Source organism: Mauremys mutica, chromosome 3 (assembly GCF_020497125.1).
Source record: "Mauremys mutica isolate MM-2020 ecotype Southern chromosome 3, ASM2049712v1, whole genome shotgun sequence".
Taxonomy (NCBI): Eukaryota; Metazoa; Chordata; order Testudines; family Geoemydidae; genus Mauremys; species Mauremys mutica.
Genome location: NC_059074.1, coordinates 196,391,819 through 196,412,720, shown reverse-complemented (window position 1 = coordinate 196,412,720; position 20,902 = coordinate 196,391,819). Strand labels below are relative to the sequence as shown.

The 20,902-nt window shown below is 43.2% G+C and overlaps 2 protein-coding genes across 2 annotated transcripts; both read left to right on the top strand.

Moving 5' to 3' along the window:
• Positions 1-373: 373 nt before the first annotated feature.
• Positions 374-5,591, top strand: LOC123366704. Its single transcript, XM_045010348.1, has 4 exons — positions 374-645; positions 968-1,007; positions 3,968-5,476; positions 5,518-5,591. The coding sequence occupies exons 1-4, from the start codon at positions 517-519 to the stop codon at positions 5,589-5,591; spliced, it is 1,752 nt and encodes a 583-aa protein (XP_044866283.1). The 5' UTR covers positions 374-516.
• On the top strand, positions 5,543-20,100 carry LOC123367352. Its single transcript, XM_045011531.1, has 8 exons — positions 5,543-6,934; positions 8,285-10,018; positions 11,226-11,291; positions 13,475-13,575; positions 14,876-14,940; positions 15,719-15,870; positions 16,207-16,359; positions 19,000-20,100. The coding sequence occupies exons 1-8, from the start codon at positions 5,623-5,625 to the stop codon at positions 19,332-19,334; spliced, it is 3,918 nt and encodes a 1,305-aa protein (XP_044867466.1). The 5' UTR covers positions 5,543-5,622; the 3' UTR covers positions 19,335-20,100.
• Positions 20,101-20,902: the final 802 nt, after the last annotated feature.

Below are 20,902 nucleotides of genomic sequence, written 5' to 3'. Positions count from 1 at the left end.
TTTCTAATTTTGGCCCCCAGCTTGCTTAACTGTATGGATGTGAATAGTCCACATTAACTACTCAGGTGTGTAGAGTTAAGCATATGCCAAAAATGTTTACAAGGTCAAAGTCTTTGTCTGGTATAAACCTCCTGACAGTGTCCCTTTAAATATCTCATTAAAACACACAGCAAAGTCCTCCAGCAGCAGGAGAGAATCTTTAAATATGCATTATAGTTCATTCCAAATGAGAGAGCTCTCCTCCTCCTAGGGAATGCTACTTGGCAGCTCTGATTAGATAATAGACAACACCTGAGTAGACAGGAAGTGTATAAGTTAGTTACCGCTCCCCCTACCCCTTCTATAATAAGGGGGGTATTTTCCCAAAGAGGGAGGGTGAGCTGATGAACCAGGATAATCCAGAGTAACAGAGTTTGTCATGCTAGCTGTGTGTCTGGGGAGACCTGGTTGCTTATTCTTTGGGAGGGAGTTTTGGTTTGTTTTCTTTCTAATGTAGGTTCTCAGTAAAACTTTGCCATGAAACCTTTGCTTTTCTCAGTATTTCCACTCCTTCTATTCTTGTCTTCCCTGGGACAGGAATTTAACGAGCAGGTTCACTTGGACTTAGTGAGGTCCAGCCCCAATGTGACTAAAGCTGAAGAGAGGGTAAGTACTAGAGAACAGTAGAAGGTTTGTCCTGAGTATAAATCTGTAGACCACCCTCTCTCCCCTCCCCCAACAATGCAGTAAACTAAGCTCTCCAGTATCCAGTCTCTGTTCCTCTATAAATCCCACTTTCCTCTCTACTCCTTGTACACCACAGATGGAAACTAGAAACCATCAAAGCTAGTTTTCTATAACCTGGCAGAGGTAGTGATCAGCTGCTACAAGGCTTTGGTTAAAGTGACCATGAGTAAGGAGACAGCTCTGAACACCTTCACAGTGCCTTTTTCCTGTAACAAGAACTAACCCTCTGTTTTCTTTACAGGCAAACAGGTCCCTGCAAGAGTCTCAGGAGGTGAAACCAGGTAAGAATTAACTTTTAACTACACTTTTATTGTTTAAGCCAAGTAAAGTTTCAGTTAAGTCCAAAACTTGCACATTGCCCAGGCTTTGGAATAAAGGCCAGCAGTAATAAAGATGGTTGCAGGACTTGCATATTGCAGAGTGGTATTTGGGGGTACCTTACTTCAAGAGCTATGGAAAATAAAAGTCCTTTCTCCACCCCCAAACTACAAAACACTTCAGAGATTCTTGTTGGAAAATTGGTGCCTTAAGGAAGAAACGCTTAATTGCAACTAATACTATTCCCTCAAACAATCAGTAAGTCAGGTGGCAGAGCCAGATTGAAAAAACAATCCGAGGTCTCTAGGTTGAACATACATTAAGCCTCATGGGGCCCTTCTTTCTTCAAGATACTTTTTATGGCAAATGCTGAACCTTTTCCTGCCCAAGGGATGGGTTTTCCAGTTCATTGAGTTAGCCTCTTTCTACCACTCCTAGTTTAACCCTTTTTTTTTCTTCACCAAAATCTATTGGCTTTCCAGCTAGATTACCCCCTCTTAAAATGATGACTAGGAGTGGGAAACAGCCCCCCAAAATTACTGAACTGATATCAGTTACTGGGCCATCTGCTCCAAAAAATTCCCCCTCTGTATTGGGCGTGTTCTATAGCTCCTGTATTATGAATCCTGGTGTAAGCACAGAATCAGAAGTAAATCCACCCTCACCCACCGCATCATTTTATGGCAGGCCTCACCAAGTGGTGCTGTTATAGTCTTCCAAGTACTGTTCCTTGCTGTGTGAGTGAGTTTTGAGACCTGGAAAGAGATGCTGTGGTGTTGCTCCTTGTTATGCAAGGCTCTGTGTAGAGGCAGGGTCCCAGGAGAAGGAGCTGTGCAAGCAGCAGGAGAGTTGGCTTTTCTGCTGTTATCTTCTTGAGGCAAAGCTGCTTCCTAGGAATGGGGTATTGGTGTTGGGCTGAGATTCCTTGAAGAATGCATTTCCCTGTATGCTGTCTGACAATCTCATTTCAGGACTGGTGAATGAATGTAAGTAAAACAAATTACTCTTAGACTCTGTCACTGATTTTTCTCCTCCTCTTGGAAGCTGCTACTGCTCATTAAAGGGGAGACACCAGTGTTGGAAGGGGCAAAGATGCATTTTTTTTGCCATCTTTAGCTCTCTGCACCAGTATGTGCAGTATAGCATCACTGCATTCACCTTAGTTAATTTAGAAAATACTCTGAAAAATGCTCCAATGGAATGCAATGCAGTGCTTGTGGCTTTTTTTATGGCAGCATAATGCTGTGTCAAAGGAGTGCAATTAGATATGGAGCGTTCAAATCAAACAGGGCTCATTCCCAATTGTAGGCGCAGAGATAGGAAAGACTTAATGGATTGTCTCCTTCTTCTTGTCAAAGGGCTCACAAGCTTGCCGAAGCAGTTGTAAAGCTACCTTGCTCAACAAAGTTGTACCTTAATAGCCCTTGCTTCTGTTTGGGGCCTGTATACATGGAAGTGTTTGCGTCAGCACATGTTAACCACCTCACTCCTAGTGTATTGTGTTTGCCTTTGAATCTAAGTGAAACTGCATTTTTACGACCTTGCCTAATGCTGACAATGCAAGTGGCAATTCACCAAGACTCATTTGTTTGAACGTTGAAAGCAGAAGTTTATATAGATTAGGCAGTCTCCCAAAAAAGAAGCTTATCTGCAGTCCATGTGACAAAAGGCACGTCTCGAATGCGGGGTGCATCCAAATAGATTCCAGTGTAGCTGCGAATGCTAAGGTCCCATAGTGATCTGGGTAAACTTGGATGTGCCAAATACGGTTGCTCAGTGATCTGCAAGTTGCAGCAGCATCTCCAGGTAGTTAGAGAGCTTTAACCTGCTCTTCAGACATTGGTTCATATTAAAAAGCACTGGGTAACTTGTCTCCCAATTCAGCCATGTGCTGGCAGAGGCAGGGAGACATGCTTTCTCACTGTTTGCTTCTAGATGCTACCAGTTCCTGCCATCAGTGTCCAAATCTCCTATCCCCAAAAATAAAATATCTGGCTCAAAGTTAGCTGAGAAGCACTGGATCACATGGAGCACTGCTTACTGATTCCATTTCTAACCTTATTGACCTCGGAGTACCTAACTAGCTCTTAAAGTTCTGTACAGCTGGGAAATGAGTCATTCTTAGAACAATCCCAAGACTGGAGGTAACTTTTCCTTAAATAACAATAAACCTAGATATGGATTGTCTATAACTTTCCGTCTGCATATATGAATTGGAAAGCTTCAGATCATTCTATAAAACATCTTTGGTAACTCAAGCCCCCACCCATGTTAGCCTAAGACTTTCTTTAGAAGTAAGGGTATGTTTACACTACCATACATGCCAGCAAACCTTATGTTGCTCAGAGGTGTGAAAATTCCACCTCCTGGAGTGACCTCAATTATGCCAGCATAAGCAGTAATGTGAACAGTGCTATGTTGGCAGGAGAGCTTCTCCCACTGACATCCCACCGCCACTCATTGGGGGTGGATTAATGATGTCGATGGGGAAGCTCTGTCTCATTGGCCTAGAGTGTCTACATGAGAGAGCATCAGTACAGCTGTGCTGCTGTAAGCTTGCTAGTGTAGGCATGGCCTTATTTTCACACCTCTCTCTACTTCCCAAGCCACAGCAGCTGAGCCCAGATCCTCAAAGGCTTTTTAGGTGCTTTGCCCGTTGATTTCAATGGGAGTTAAGCAGTTAAATAAGCTTGGGGATCTGGGACTTGGCTCCTAGCAAATTACTTGCATGGTCTTTTTAGTGTAATGGAGTCTTATAATATACCTGGTCACTGAAGGGAAAGGTGCAGGGGAGAGTGAAGACCTTTTTGTCTGAAGCAGGAGAGCAGAAATCTTTCTGAGATGCAGGGGAACACTTTGTTTCTGGGAAGGCTTCAGTTTGAATCTCTCTCTCTCTCTCTCTCTCTCTCATCTTGTCTTCCAGAGCTTGGGCTCCCTTGGATGCTAGTGTATGTCCCTGTGAGAAGTTGCCATAGAGTCCTGAAGGAAAAGCTTGGGGAGTTTTCTCCTCCAACATATAACCATTTTCAGCTAAATAGTTGGTGCAACTGGACCATATGGGCAGGCTCCAGAAAACACATAATCATTTATATCAAAGGATTTATGACCGATGAGGACTGTGACAAAAATGAGGATAAAATCCTATTTCAAGGAGTCTCTTCATTAGTAGAAAACACTGTCATCTATGCTTGTTGGAACAAGAAGATTCATGTCTTTGCCACCTATGCTCGGGCTGTCCATGTAGTATTTCTGATGAAGTATTCTTCAAACCCTAAAAACAAATACTTTAAAGGAAAGTATTATATATTCAAACACCGTGACATTGACACCTCTTCTGAAGATATCTTAGTTTCTCAACCCCCTATTCCAAAATCAAAGAAAACTAGTCACAGCACTCCCAGATCTAACAAAGTATCAGTAATATACCCTGGAGAGATTTCAGATGATACAAACATTAGTACAGCTTCAAGTACTGAGAATCTTAACAAAAACCTTAACAAGACAACTGTACTTAATAACACGGGGTTATTACAGGTAGGGGGTGAAGGTCAAAATGTCACAGTTCTTGAAAGTTCTCTTCAGCTTATACCTCAGCATGGTGCAAGGACTCAACCTTTGAAACCAGAAGCTCAGAGCTTGCTGGAGTCTCTCAATTTGTCTACATCAATGGACAAAGAGAAGAGTCTTGGCATAGGAAAGTCTTTTGGAAGACTACCCCAAACTGCAGCACCTGATATCTGGAAGCTGAGACCCTCAGAGTGTGAAGAGGTCCTGGTGGACTTTAGCGAGGTGTACAGGCCAAAAAGTCTTCCAGGCTTTCTTTCTGAGACTCCTTACTTAAGTGTTTCTCATCTCACTGACCCCTTGAAATCTTTGGAGTTAAAAGGACCAGAGAGCGAAATGTCCTTCATACTCACTAGTTTGAAGCAAACTAATATGGGAGACTTACAACTGAAAATAAATCCAACACCTCTGAGTTACCCTGTCCTGGACTCGTATTTGCATTCCCTAGCCCATGACAGAGTAGAAACCATAGGAGACGATGATATTGGCTCTACCCCTTCCCAAAGTCTCAGCACGGTTACCTTGGTGAATGATGAAAATCTTTTGCAGTCAAACATCTTGGCTTATAAAGTGGTGAGCAGTCACAGTGATAGCCTTGTGACAGGTTCATTGCCTAGCCTCAGAATGACCAATCAGGATCAAGTGGTGCTTGGTGATCAGTCACGGCCTGAGACAAGGGGAATGGATAAAGCTGGAAGTTACCAAATAAGTTCGACTCAGAGGGTCAGTGAAGATAAGTCTGTAACTGAACTGGATCTGAGAACAACAAACCTCAAAGCTATTGACCCTCTTGATGTTTCTGTTCTGGAAAGTTCTATGGAAGTCATTGACCAGCCAGAAATCACATTGGTTACTGCAGCACCATATAGTTTGTGCTCACCATCTGACCACTTGAGGCTCCAAATCCAGCATGTGGATTCAGCTTCTACAGAACTAGAAAGCATCCTTCCAAGTACAGAAGTGTCCCTGCATCTCGCTGCTAAGGTAAATGTGTCAGAGGTGCTCTATTTGGGCATGAAAAGCAGCCAGCAGGTAGGCCTGGTTACAGGACTGAAGCCGGTTCCAAGTACAGAAGTTTCTCTTCCTCCAGCTGCCTCAGAACTGGAGCTCACTCCAAGTACAGAAACCTCCCTTCCTGTCCTTCTCACAGAACTGGAGCCAGTTATCCCCTTCCCACATACAGAACCATCCGTTTCTCCAGCTGCCTCAGAACCAGGCTCTCTCCTCTTCCCAAGCACAGAAGTGTCCCTTCCTGTGTTTCCCACAGAAACAGAGCCTGTCACCTCAGCATTGGAGCCTGTCGTCCCTTTCCTAAGTACAGAACCACCCCTTCCTCCAGCTGCCTCAGAACTGAGACCTGTCCCCTTCCCGGGTACAGAAGTGACCTTTCCCCTGACTGCTATGGAACTGGAGCCTGTCATCCCAAGTAAAGAAGCGTCCCTTCCTCCAGCTGCACTTAAAAATGAGCTCCATTTGAGAACAAAAAGCAGCCACTACATTGACGCTGACACAGAGCTAGATCATATCCCTCTAAGTACAACTGTGCTGCTTCATCCAGCTGCTCAGAAGGAGGACCCGTTGGAAGGCAAGCCTCCCTCAAAGCCACACAGTGACTGCTATGGGTCTCCAGCTGCTACAGAACACAGACATGCCTTCCCAAGTACAACACAGTCTCTTAATTTCTTTCTTCAAGAAAGCAAAATAGGTGTCCAACAATCAATGCTAAAAGGTGAGAGACAGGAGAGCATCCATGAGGCAGAAACTGCACAACCTGGAAAGGCTGGTGAAAGGAACTTAATCACAAACTTAATCACTGGCAACTTCTTCTCAGACACCACTCAGCTGCAAGCCTTAAAACCAGAACCTGAGCTTGGACGTCTTAGATCTGAGGGCCGTACAAGTAAAGTTTCTCCAGTAACTGAGTACCTCGCTAAAACACCCTTAGTGGTAACAAGGACGGATAGAGTAAAGCAAAATGAGCTCATGTTTAAAAATGGTCTTATGACCTCTAACACTAGGGCTACTCCACCTCTGGAGCACATAGCCATGAATACTAAAGTTAAATTGACTGAGCCCGTAAAGGAGATGAGTAACGCAACACTGAAACAAATATTCCCAGATACCACAAAACCTCATGAAGTGCAGCAAACCACTGAGTGGAGCAGTGCCTCTCAGAGCTCTGCTTCTGCATATAGTAATGCTCTGACTCCAGCTAAGAAACTGTTACCGAAAGAGAGCATAGCTTCACATCCTGTCCAATCGTCTTCTGCTCGCGCACCTGAGAATGCATCAACTTCAGAAGCAAGAGTCTTCCTGAACTACATTGGTATGTTTAACATTTACTGTGTATCTAGGTAAATCTTGCTGTCTCTTGGGGTTTAAATTGTGAGCAACCATATGGCTGGGTTGAGGAGTGGGGGATACTCTGGATTCTGTAGCCCTCTGCTGTTGTAACTACATTAACAGTACTCTACAGCATGCATACAGTATTTGATGCTGAATTAGAAGTTTCTGTACACACTCATCTGATGCTGAATGTTTACAGCTGCTGTGCAAAGTATGCAGTTACCGGCTTCTAATTATTTTTAATGCTGATCAATTCAGCAGATGAGTCCAAGAGAAATCTGAAAAATAGGAGTTTCTTTGCACTAACATGCAATCTAGTTTAGGAATTCTAATGACTGGGATTGTGGAACTGGCATCCTAGCTGTAGTCTGAAGGGACAGTCGGAGTTGTGGTTTCGAGTTTCATTTTAGTAACAACTAGGCAGCCCATGTGCCAAAATTCTTCCTCCCACCCACTAGTCTAAAGGGCAGCGTGTCCCCTTTTGAGTGCCCATCTTGATTGGCTCTAATAGAATAACAACGTGTCTGTCTCTTCAATCTAATTTGGACCCCAGTGTTCTTGTGACTCGTGACTGGCATTACTGGAAGCATGATCATTTATGCCCTCTTGTGATCACCAAAAAGGGTGTGTGTTTGAGCTCTATTTGCTTCCTCCCCCTTTGCAGACTTCTCATTGTCCCATCAGTCCTGGGAGTGTGAGACTCTTTTTTGAACTTAGTTGTTCCTCACCAGTCCTGTCTCAGGTGTCAGTGGCAAAGTTTCTTACACTAAACCTCTTTGCTACCACCAGATCCTGATGACCTGGGGGACAGATTCTTGCTATCCAGCTAGCATGGTTCTTGGTGGAGCTGGCTGAAGAGCAAATATTTGAGTAACTTGACTGTTTCAATTAATCAAGCAAATGATTTACCCAGCAGTCTGCCCAACTATAGAGCTGGTGGAAACAATTAAAAATTAGACTGACAACGTGTCTCTGGTCATAATGAATAACTTGACCAGCTCTCTCCCTAACCATTAGAATTTTCCTCCATTAGGAAGGGGTAACTGAAGAAACTGTGCAGAGAACTGGCAGAGTCATACCAGTTTGCATAGCTAACCAAGAGCCCCAGGAATAGTTTTACTCCCTCTTTAAATGCTGGCTATTTTACAATTTAAAACAAGAGAGAGTAGAAAAAACAACCTTGCAGTAGGAATGCACTCAGACAAGTCTCTTCCTATAATGGAAGGAATCGGCTTTGCTTGTAAACAAGGTTGGTTTGTTTTTTAAAGTTTCTAGAATGAAGATATTACTGATTTTTCTTTTCCTTCCATGCATTATCCTTCCTCTTCAGTGCCAGAATTACCTTGGTTGTTGCTGTATCTTCCTGTAAGAAGTTGCCACGTCACCTTGAAAGATGAAATTGGGACATTTTCCCCACCGGCACATAGTGGTATTCAAACCAACATCTGGTGCAACTGGACCATTTGGGCAGGCCCCCAAAAACACATCCTGATTTACATAAAGGGATTTCAGGGGAAGGAAGATTGTGATGAAAACCCAGATAAAATAATTTTTCAAGGGGTCTTGTCAAGTGTGGAAAGAAAAGTAGTTTATGCTTGTAAGAACCAAGGTACTCTGATCTTTGCTACTCAGGCTTTGGCTGTCCATGTCGTGTTTCTGTCCAAGGGCAATTCCTTAAACCGTGAACGCAAATATTTCAAAGGACAGTATTATGTATTCGAAGACTATGAAACTTCAAGATCTACAAATGTTACTGCAGCTCCTAAAGAGCCAGTTCAGAAAACAACTAGGAGAACTAAGTACGGCAGTATCCGATTCTACCCTAAATCACCCATAAAACACTACAGAGGTCTTCTGGATTTTGTAAAGACCAGCACAGCTCATAATGAAAATCAACAGCTTAACAAGCTGCCTACATTAGACGAAGGTTGGGACAAAAATGGAAGCTCAACAAGACTAGAAACTTTCTTAAGGTTTGTTCTTGGGAACAACACACACATCCCTCTCTTAAAAACCATGGACAACATGACCTTCAGCACTCATGATCTGAAGTGGCAGCAGTTTATGAAATCTTTGGATAATGAAAACAGCAGGGAAGAAAAACATTCGGACTTTCTAATGGTAACCCCAGCATTAAATATATCGAGGCTAAACATCCAAAATGAGAGAGAGCAAACTATTGCTTTCAGTAAACTTATGGACAGGCCAACAATCCACTCGAACCCAGTCTCAGAGATTCTGCCCATGAAATCTGTGGAGATGCGAAGTGTCAAAACAACAAAGTCAGTAGGACCCCAGCACAGCTCAGTTGCTCTCTGGAGACCAGCTACTATGGAAGACCTACAGACAAAGGCAATTCAAGCTGTGCATAGAAATCCTACTCCTCATCATGGCTTGCAGTCTCTGCAGGGCACATGGGAAGAGCAGAACATTCGAATGACCTCTTCTCAAAGCTTTAGAGCTGCACCGATCAAAGACAGAGAGGTTCTCCAGTCAAACCATGTGAACGATGAGAGTGTGGCCAGTCATCCTGCTGCTTTTGTGGAAGACTTCCAGTCTAATGCGGGGCTGAGCGGGGATGCTCAAGAAGTAACTGGTCTGGTACAGTATGTGATGAACTTGGAGAGAAGCATTCAAGAAAGTCGTCATGAACATCAAACACACAGAAAGGGAAATGACCAAGGTGATCTGTACATGAAGCCAGCTTCTGCCCTCAAAAATGTTAAACTTAATGTTGAGCCTCTTATTTTGGGAACTCCTAAGAAAGTTCTCGAAACCGAGTCCATCCTGGTTACTGTAGCCCTACACAACATGCTGGATGTCTCTAGCAGTTACCGTGCAGAGACCACTGCTACTGAATTCAAACCTGTTCTCCCAAGCAGCACCGGAAGTGGCCCGTTGGGAAAGACAACTGCTGCTACTGGACACCTTGGCACTCCAGTAACCCAAGACACAGAACCTCCACTGATCATGAGCACAAAATCCCCTTCTTCCTATGCCTCTTCTGGTGGAGTATCAAAGGACACTGCATCCTTGAAAACAGAACATGAGAGAGATTCCTTTGGTAAGTAGTTGCTCTAATTTAACCATATAAAGTTTACTTATCTACTTGGATTGTCAGATGTAGTCATGTTAAGGCAATAGCCAAGACAGTGTTTCTAGTGTCTATGGATGTGGCTTTTTTATTGCTTCAGAAAGATGCTTCCTGTCAGGGTCAGAAATAACTTTAGGAAGTGTTGGATGACTTGACATGAAGATTTTCTCCATACCCATTGCTCTGAACGTAAACAGCACATCTCTATAAACCTCTTCTGGGCCTAGCTGTGTCGGAGGAAGGAAAGGTGGTGGGTGTGTGTGTGTGGGGGGGGGGGGGGGGTTTATATGCACTAGACATCTAGGCCCACGTTCTTCTCTCAGCATTTATAGCATTTAACAGGACTTGGGCCTACATTTCTGCCATACTTGTTGAGATTCTTATACTGACTCTCCACAGTTAAAACTGCAATAGTCTCCATTTGTCAGCTTGTTTCCTTGCCTCACCTCCTCTAAAACTCATCTTTCACTTGCCTCAAAATTCACAGGTTTGGTTTGTAACTGATGGGGGTGGGGTTTTTTTGTTTTTTTTCCTACCAAACTTTAGTGAACCTCCACTTTTAAGATGTCAGTTATAGAGTCCAACATCTTTGAACGCTCCGCTGCCACTTCATGAGGTGGGGAGAGAATTTAGGGCATACCTATGCTGCCCTGCAGTCTGGATTAAGGGAGTGTAAATAGTTGAGCACCAGAGTGCTATGCTGTAGCTCCCCCATGTGGATGCTGCGGGTGTGAATGTAAAAGTCCTGTGTTTGTACTAACTGTGACTCCAAACTGTGGGGCAGAGTAGACGTGCCCTTACTTTACTGGCCTCTCATTGTGAAAATCCAACCCATGGTACCAGACTCTAGTTTATTAAATAGAACTTCTGTACTTAGAGCAGTGCTATGGCACAGCTGCTCTAGCAAGTTCAAAGCAACACTGGGAAACCACTTTAGGCTTTTGGTGTGTAACTTGTCTTTGTGTGGCGTGTGTGGTTTTTTAATAAGACCAGCTCAGGACTCCTCATTGCAGAAGCACCACAGACTGTAACCTGATCACTAGGCCTATTCTTTATAAAGCATCACTAGCACAAATGGCCCTTCTATTAAAGTTACAATTGAATAGTAAAACTGTGTTCTTCCCTTTTAGCCTTACTCGGTGGTTACCAAATTGGCCTTTCTCTTTCACCCTGACAGATATGGCTTCCATCTTCACCTCTCTCAAAAATGATACCATGTTGGAATCCCAGCACAATCCTGGAGGTAACTGACTTGGGCAGGGGAAGCATTTTATCATGGGTGAGGTTCTGAAACATGAGACGAGCATTTAACATTTAACCAGAAACCAGATTAAAGATGGGAAATGAACCACTTGCTTACAGCTAATAGTCATAAATTAGAACTGAAGACTTGTCAGGGTTTTTAATGACTAAATATGAACAATAAAATTATGTGGTGTATACTACAGCAGAATACAATGCCCTCGATAACTAATAAAAAGCAGCTGATGCCTCTGGGGATGAGGGGAAAGGAGAAGGGGAGCCTGTATGTGACATTAGGTTGAAAGCCTTGGAGTGGGCTCCCTTGCCAGTCTCAGCTCTCCTGGGGCCACAGCCAGCCCCTGTCAGCAGATTATATAGCACTTCAGAGGTAGGCTACCAAGAACCACCTACCAAACCAAGCTAATTGTGTCTAACCCCTGTTGGTCCTGGAAAAATCCCTGAAGTAAAGGCAGGGGCAGCAGGGTTTCTTATCCAGGGCCAATTTGGGGGCTGGTGCTGTCAACCAACACATCCCCTCACAATCAGTATAAATTACTAAACAGATTGGGCTAGACCAAGATCACAGCCCAAGGTTGGAGACACCTGTCCTCATCTGGAGCCTGGTGATGGTATAATCTTTCACAAAACTGTTCTCCAGAGCCCCAGGCCAGGGTTGTGATCCTGAATTCCCCCCTTGACTTTGACAGGAGCAGGGTTTCAATTAAGGTTGCTTATCTTTGTATTTCAATGCTTGAGCTGCATGTGAGGTCTGTTGGTTTGTTTGTTATCTTTGCGCTTGTGTATATGCTGTTTCCTTGAACACTTAAAGAAACTGGTGCTCGTTCATCAGTAGTTGTTTGTGCAGTGTGCCAATGGACCTTCATGTATTGTGCTTTCATTTATAACTCACTGGAAATTTCTGATCTCGTGGGAACAGGATAAGGTGAAGGATGCTTAGTATCTCATCTGTGCCTTTTAAACAGGAAGTCTCATATAAGCAAGCAAAAGATCCCAAAGCATGATTCCCAAGAGTAGGTGTATTAACTAGAACTGGGTGGATACTGCAAAATTTTTCCCTGGATACTTAAGAACTAGACGCAGTTGTATTCATGCACTTGTTAGTCTATGAATAGTGTAGAAGCAGCAAAGAATCCTGTGGCACCTTATAGACTAACAGACGTTTTGTAGCATGAGCTTTTCGTGGGTGAATACCCACTTCTTCGGATGCAAGATCCGAAGAAGTGGGTATTCACCCACGAAAGCTCATGCTACAAAACGTCTGTTAGTCTATAAGGTGCCACAGGATTCTTAGTCTGGTTCTGTAGAAGCAGCAAACACGGCTACCCCTCTGATACTATGAATAGTATGAAATTTTTACCGGCCTGACTGTTGGGAGACAGCTAACTTTAATCTCTCATGTTCAAATGCTCTTAGAAAGTCAGCTTGCTTTCCATGAATTTGAGCCAGAAACCCAATCAAATGATGCTCATCCAGTTGGGGAACAGATATAACGACCTGTCCCTTGCATGACCAAAATCAACTTAAAAAAAACCAGCTGCACGTCAGATTGTGAGCAGTGAGCCAAAGAACCAACCTGCAAAAATAGTCAATCCTAATTTTTCTAATATTCATTCATATATGAAGAGGGTAAATGTCATTGAATAAACATACATGTAGCAAACCTGCATCCGGGTAGACTTAACTTTGGCATCCTATCCAAATTGCCCTTGCAGCATTCTACCTACCTAAGCCACCCTCTGTGCAGCTTTACTTAAGAGGCAAAAATATCATGTTAAACAGCTTGTCATCCCAAAGGAGACTGCCTTGTTGGTAGCGAGTGGAAGGCTACAGATTGACTCTAAACTACAGAGTGTGTAACCTTTCTGGGTGAAAAGGTGTAAGTACTTGCATAACACTAACATTACTGCATAAATAGTAACCTAACATGTGATTGTCTCAAACATTGTTCTGTCTGTGTGGCACAACTTCTAAAAAGATCAACCTAATATGGCACTGAGTGACTTATTCAAGGAAGTTCTTGGTTTAGCTCTTCTGGCTGCGTTCTATCCCCCTGCTGTGTGTTAGCAAGAACAGAACAGTTACTTAAATCATAATTACACAGCTAAATTCAATACAATTGAAGCTCCTTGCTAAGGTCTTATTGGGTTTTATTTCTTTTGACAGATGTCTTGTTTGAAGTAACTAGTGAAATTGAACACAAGGGATGGATCCCACGTAGTGGAGATGAGCTGAAAAAGGCCCTCATGGAATCCATTAAGCTTCATGTAAGATGGATGTGTTGTGCTACTAAACTGCCTTGAGACAAGATCATCCCAGTGCACAGTCCCTCTGTGGATCTCTGATGTCCCAGCTTTCACATCCAGAGACCTTCTAAATGCCCCTTCCTGTGCATCTTTTCACCATATGCTAATTTTGTTCCAAAACTAACCCTGTAGTGTCCAGTCCAGTGTCTTGCATCCGTGCATTTCTGACAATGCTTAGTCTATAAATTTTCAAAGTACCATAATATTCCAATCTATTAGCTTGTAATTTGATACAAAGATCAACATAAGATCAGTTAATGGCCTTAACACTCATTTTTTAGAAGAAATACCGGTAAACTGCTACAGTAGCTGCCACCCAATGCTACCTAACTTAAGGAGAGCAGACCTACAAACATTTAAGGCTGCTACATGTGGCTGTTTTCAAGAGAGACCCTGTTCCTCTATAGGAATGAAGTTATAACTGATCAGTTCTGTGGCGCACAGGACTGGTGTCTAATGTCTGACATTTCAGAGCTGGGACTTGCATTTACATTCAAGTCCCAGCCATAGGTCATATACTCCAGGTTGGGTAAACTGGCTCCATTGAGGATTTATACTGACTGCTGCTACTGCTATAGCTGCACTAGTGTAAATCCCTAGTATAGACCGGCAAAGCTGCTGTCTTCGGTGGGTTCAGCTTATCTAGCATCAAGCACCAGTAAGATCCACCCATGCAGATAGCAGCTTTGTCTTCGCTAGGGGTTTGCACCACTGCAGCCACTCCAGTGGCTAGCTAGCTGATGGCTGGAATTGGGCAAATTCCCACTGAAAAGACCTCAGTGTTTGGCATTAACACAGCTACTTTAACAGCATTCACCTCCTAGCTTGACTCACTGCAAGGAAGAAACAGGTACAGAATCCTCCTGGCCTATGGTTTGTAGTCAAAACAGCTGCCACATTTACTACAGGATTTAATATTTTCTGAGATAAGGTACTTGGGGGAAGGGGAGGTTACAATTCCCCCTGAACTTCTCATATTGCTGTATGGGAGTCCAAACTAAAGGAAGATAGGGAGTGGTCTAGCATGGAAAAGGTTGAGAACTGGTCTAGAGGACAGGTGTCCTGTAGTCTTTGGAAGACTCCTCTTAGATTGGTGACTAACTTTTCTTCCCCGGGCAGCCACCCTATCTGTAGAACCACTAAAATACAGACCTCTGTCTTTGTGAGGAAGTCTGTTTAGAGTAGGCTTGACAGTAGTACTTGGCTAAGCTTTGGCCATCCCCTTATGAAAATTAACATTCTGCATTCTGTTACTTTGCAGATACAAAAGAACCTGAAACTCTTGGTAAGCAAAGTCAATGAAATCAAGTTAAAGGAAATCAAAAGGTATGGCTGGCTGACTGTGTGACCCCTACACCCACTCAAACTCACTTAAATGCAATTGATGCAGTGTCTTATCTAGAACTGTCCTTTTTCATAAAAGGAAAATTTAGATGCTAGTTAGCTGCTCTAACTTTGCCATCCCTCCTCCATCTGCCATGATCAAGCAAGACTTCTACTTTGGATTGCAAACATGGCTTTTCCTGAGTAGGAAAACTTTTTTTTATACGTCAAATTGGCTGTAGTATGCAATCCCATAGGAATGAGATTGCAACACTACCTTAGACATTAATTTTTGCACAGAGGCTTTATTGGTGTGGATTAAAATAAAACGATTCTGAAAGTCCCTCCCAGTTTCCGGTTGAAATTTAGAATACATGGTGGTAGAAGGGCTCTGAGGGTAAGTTTGTGTTGGGGGTTCTCCCCCGCTTCATCTAGGACATCAGGTAAACCAAGCTAAGGTAGGTTGAGACTGAAACATTTTTTGTCTAATGGCCAGTCTGTGGCCTAGTGAAAAATGAGTCTAGTGGTTTCAATCCCGCTCCATGTGGAGGGGTGTCTGTCACAACTCACCAAGAATTGAAAGGGGAAATGACAAACTCCTCTCTCCCCTTTAGAAGTAGTCCCTCTAGGGTTGAGACATATATCGGAGGAAGAATCTAGTACCTGATCTGTAGATAAATGGAGAATGACTTCCTGCTGTGGAGCCCAGTTCAGTAATAACATATATGCAGATGGACGTTTCTCTTCTCTGCTTAGCTGAAGTTACTTTGCTTTAATGCAGGACAAATGACCTAAAACCAACATTCATTTTCTGGTTGCACTTAAAACCAGAGGAACGGAATCTGTCTGTCTTACTCCATTCTCAACTGAATGATCTCATTGGCAAATCTATGGGAGCTGAGAAGTTGCAGATGGCTTTATTGTCAGTTAGAGGTATGTGCTTTGCATTATTGAACTGTTCAAAGCTGCTGCTCAAAGCCCTTGCAATGGGCTTAACAATCAACATGATAGATCTGGCTTGGGAAAAGGAGACCTTGAGTAAAGTTGGCTTGGAGCACTGTATGTATGTGTAACTTGATTCTTATGTAGCCTCTTCTACGTTTCTTATGATTCTTATGTAGCCTCTTCTACGTTTAAAAAAAAAAATCTGGATTGGGGTGGGAATAACACATTAGTTCAAGGTGATGGATATTTCAAGGAAATCCTCTTTTGAAGAAGCACTTGTGTAGCTCTACGGCAGACTTGCTGCACCTGTTCTCTCCACTGCAGATGTGAATGAATGCAACTCTGGAATTGGAATGTGTGGTGATGAGGCTGACTGCCTCAACGAAGATGGCACTTACTTATGTCGCTGTAAAAAAGAGTACGAAGATCGCTCTCCGACGAAATCTGGCACGCTGTGCGTCCGCATTCCACAATCAGGTAGAGGAGACAGAATTCTACTTGCTCATCTCCTTTCTTTGAGTAGTGCTGCATCTTAAATATGCAGCTTCATGCTCTTGAATACCATTTCAAATACAAGTACTATGTGTATATATTGGCACCACACAACTGAATGAATTAATCAGTTATTGTTGTCACAACATATGCCAAAGGAGTTCTTCATGTCCAGACGCTTACTGTGACATGCTCTCAACAGGCATGAGTAGCAAGAACTGTTTAAATACAAGTACCTCACAGTAAGTGGCTAATCTCTCAACTTTAGTCCTTTGTAACAATAATCCGTGAATGTGGATTAAGTTTGATTTTAGAAATAACTCTATTGCTGAAAGAATTCAGTCTTTGTGCCTAGCCCCAGATGAGGCAGCAAGGAACCTTTCCCATTTCTTTGCAAGGACTATCAATGCTGGCTGTGTCCGATGCACTCTAAGTTCTCCGTGAGAAAGTAGAACTCCTACTTTGGCTTATTATCTTTAACTGATTTCTAATAGAGCTAATGCTAACAGAAATCAGCTGCTCTTAAAGTGAGGCTGAGTGCCCACTGAGGGTTTTGTATCAACTTAAAAACCACTTTCGTTTGCTATTGTTCAGAGCAAGATTCTCCAGTGGTCAATTGTAAGTTAGGAAGAGATTCCTCTTCTCTTCTCCTCACACTCCCCCGCCACCTCCCCGAGCTGTTGTAAACCAAATTTACTCTTAGAATTCTAACGATCAAACCTATCTACACTCTGCTGAGCCGGCTGAGGAACAATATTGTTGTGAGAACTCTACTGTGCCCAGCCAGCCCTGAATGTGAGGCCCATGTTTGTCCTGGGTTGACTGGCTTCACTCCATTAATTATGACAATTACACTCCTAATCCTTTTCCCCTCCCTAGATCTGCTGTAGAGATCTACTTGCTATGACTCGTCTTCCTACATTCTTGCAGAGTTACAACTTGAATTTGGCATATGGGTTTGCAAAAGAATTGGCCAATGGGACCGAGGAACCCTAATCACTACCCCACATTGCCTTGGAATTCTTCATATTTTAGTGGAACTCTGCAGATGACGGCAAGAAAGGGGTTCAGATTCTTCCATTGTGTACACCACTCTTGGGCCTGGTTGCATAAGGCAAAACTGATGGCATAAATTGTGGGTCAGATTATAACTAGTTAGTTAAACTAATCACGCCGAATAGTTGTACATTGTTAATTTAGCCTTTCCTTTGTTAGCTAACTCTTCTCAAATTAATTGACTTATGAAATGTTCAGAAAAATTTGCCAAGCCATTTAACAAAACTAGCCGGCTCCAGATGCCTTTGCCAAAAACACGAAAGGCAAATGAAATTGTGCCCATATTCAAATATTCATGAATCCTTTTATTCAGCCAGTTCTAGTTCTAACCAAACTACCTTTTTTCCATTTATTTTGAATTTTTTTCCAAAACTAACAAGAGAACAAAATGTACTATAAACATTTCAGTAAGATTTGTAGGGAATAAATGGGCAGTTGAAATCAATGGAATAAATTGCCTAGGGAGGTTGTGGAATCTCCATCTCTGGAGATATTTGAGTAGGTTAGATAAATGTCTATCCGGGATGGTCTAGACAGTATTTGGTCCTGCCATGAGGGCAGGGGACTGGACTTGACCTCTCGAGGTCCCTTCCAGTCCTAGAGTCTATGAATGCCCATGTGCTACCAGGTGAGCTCCCCTCTCTCCGCTATGAGAACTAGACTAGATAAATTGGGTCTCAAATTGTAATGGATTGTAAGTATTGCTAGTGGGGCTTACCCCAGTAAGAGAATCAGAGTAAAACACTATGCTGGGTCTGGAAACCATTCATAGGTCTAAATTCTTCTACCAGACAGAGGATTGAAGTGAGGAGACCACTGCCTTTGTCCCAGACTACATCACATCTATCACAGTAAGAAGCTGCAATTGGACTTTTGCAGCTATAGCAGAGCATAGAGCAGTTGCTTCAAAGGTGCATGTAATTAATGAAGCAGCAAAGAATCCTGTGGCACCTTATAGACTAACAGACGTTTTGCAGCATGAGCTTTCGTGGGTGAATACCCACTTCTTGCATCCGAAGAAGTGGGTATTCACCCACGAAAGCTCATGCTGCAAAACGTCTGTTAGTCTATAAGGTGCCACAGGATTCTTTGCTGCTTCTACAGAACCAGACTAACACGGCTACCCCTCTGATACTTGTAATTAATGAGTAAACATACAGTTAATGGGTAAAAGTCAGTCAGCTAATTGACTTAGAAGCCAAAGTCCCATATGTATTTCTTCAGTGTCTCCAAAGGAAGACAAGGTGGGCTAGATAACATCTTTTACTGGACCAACTTCTGCCTCATCCATCTCCTCTCTAATATCCTGGGAGCTGCCAGAACACTGCATGCAATAATTGCTCCAAAGTCACTTTTGAAAATGGAACGTGAGCTATTGAAAGTCACTAGGACTTTGGCTCCTAAGTCACGCGGCTTTGGAAAGTCTTAGCTAGAGGGACTGCAGTGGAGGGTCATTCTGAATGTGGTTTGCCTTCAGACTAAAAGCCCCACCGGCAGTTAGCCTCTCAACACAAGACCCATAAACTATGGTGTGAGGCTGAATATATAGACTGCCATCTTTCTTTTTAGGTATTGGTGGTTTGTTCAGCTACCTGGAAATTCTAGTCGGTACTACAGTATTCTTCATCTTCATCCTTGTGGTGGTGGCAAGCATTCTGTGCACAATACTCAGGAAAAGACACACAAAGAAGGCTTGTCTTGAGGAGCCGGTTGCAAGTGGAACACCTTCAGCACAGTCTCAGCTGCCTGTATCTTCTATCGATCTGAGTAACCTTGGTGACCACCTGATCCTAGATCCCTTCCGGCCAAAGCTCAGAGCCAAGCCCCCAGAATGGACATCACAAGTGCGAGCCCACCCAAATGAGACTTATAGAATCTCCTTTGAGCAATCTGAATGTTTGTAAAGCAAACCTATGCTGAAAGTTTGAGGTTTTTTCTACTGATCGCCTCTACCATTCATGAACTGAAATGGCCTATTCCTTTCAACAGAACTTGAACAATCCTGGATCTCCTACACTTGTTTCTGTTGGCTGAAGTGAACAGTGCTATGGCTCAAAAAACTTATTTTGGTTCTTGGTTGGATTCTTGATCCTTGTACTGTCTGTAGGTTTCATATCGCTGATTCTTTGTGACTGGAAGAAGTTGTTTCTGCAAACAGCTGGCCTGTAAATAAAGCTGGTATCTCACTATGCATGGAAAATGTACACCTTGCGTACTATTGGTGTTAGATGCAAGGAGTGGGGAAGGATGGAAGACTTCAGTTAACAGGAAACCTGAAAAGGATTATAGCTTAAGCAAGTTAACTGCCTCTTGTTAGGCAAATATATCAACTGAAAACCAGAAGTAAGAGTTGCCCTGGTACTGCTTTAATTTAACTCATTGCCCTTGGTCTTCCTGCCACCTCCTTCCTTTTTTTCTTTCTTTCCCTTGTTACCTAGGCACTCTGCAGTCCATTTTGCTTTCTTTGCCGTCAAACCTAATCCTCTTATGTGTACGTGTGCTAATGTAAAACAATTTATTTAGATAAAGGTGGTGTCTTTTTAACAAATGTCCCATCTTGTCTTACCTCTAAACTCTAGCTGTACAGAATTCCAGCTTTATAATTTTAAATGAGAACTTCATGGAAATGACTTGTCTGAAAATAAGGGGGTATTGTGCTTGAAATTTTATGGGGGGGGGTGGAGGGGGGGCTGAGATCCTACTTAGCATGTGGGGGAGGGGAGGGGATCTTTGTTATGTCTTATCCTTGTCATTGCACTAGAATAAAATAGACTTTATAAAATGATTGCAACTTAGTTGTGAGGCTCTGAAGGCAATGAAAGAATAGCCTTTTTCAGGCCTATTTCCTGTTGGAGCTGCTCAGCCTCTGTAAGCTTCCTCCTCTCACATCCTATCTCTATCTGACCCAGTCCCACAGTGGATGGCAGTGCCTTGTTCTGGTGGGCTGGTCACTGACTTACTAGTGCCAATCAAGGTTAAGTTGTGGGAGAAGAACCTGGGATACTGAGCTGGAGAACCAGCTCCCCTGCAGGTCCTGCTGCATCATAACATGTTCAGCAGTGAACCAGGCCTGATGACGTGAGTATGCAGCTGCCAGGTTCTAGCTTGTTCTGTGGGTGAAAGCAAGTCTCTCATCCCCTGGGCTGTGCAACAGGAGTGACGGGGGAGATCTATTCCTCCCCCAAAGGGAGTAGAGGCCCCTGTAGGAGGAAAGAGCCTATCCCCACCCTCACTATTCAGAAGCAAGCGCCCCCCCCCACCCCACTCTGACCTTTTTAAAGAGGGCTTCTAAGCAAGTGCCCTGACTTTCCCAAGTGCTCAGCCCTCAGTGACAGCAATGGGAGTAGTGACTAGCTCAGACTTTCTCCTCGACTAAGTCACTTATTTAGAAGCTTAGCTCCTGACCTTGCTGTTTTTGGCAAAGAGCTGTAAGGCACTCGCATACCACAGAGCTGAGGCCTCGGTTTTTAAA

What these genes read in the sequence shown, in the direction of transcription:
- LOC123366704 (XM_045010348.1), top strand. Translation starts at nt 517, where the DNA reads ATGAAACCTTTGCTTTTCTCAGTATTTCCACTCCTTCTATTCTTGTCT. An exon ending in TGACTAAAGCTGAAGAGAGG is followed by an intron (nt 646 to 967) that starts GTAAGTACTAGA and finishes TTTTCTTTACAG; the next exon opens with GCAAACAGGTCCCTGCAAGA. An exon ending in GTCTCAGGAGGTGAAACCAG is followed by an intron (nt 1,008 to 3,967) that starts GTAAGAATTAAC and finishes CTTGTCTTCCAG; the next exon opens with AGCTTGGGCTCCCTTGGATG.
- LOC123367352 (XM_045011531.1), top strand. Translation starts at nt 5,623, where the DNA reads ATGAAAAGCAGCCAGCAGGTAGGCCTGGTTACAGGACTGAAGCCGGTT. An exon ending in ACATGAGAGAGATTCCTTTG is followed by an intron (nt 10,019 to 11,225) that starts GTAAGTAGTTGC and finishes TCACCCTGACAG; the next exon opens with ATATGGCTTCCATCTTCACC. An exon ending in ATCCCAGCACAATCCTGGAG is followed by an intron (nt 11,292 to 13,474) that starts GTAACTGACTTG and finishes TTCTTTTGACAG; the next exon opens with ATGTCTTGTTTGAAGTAACT.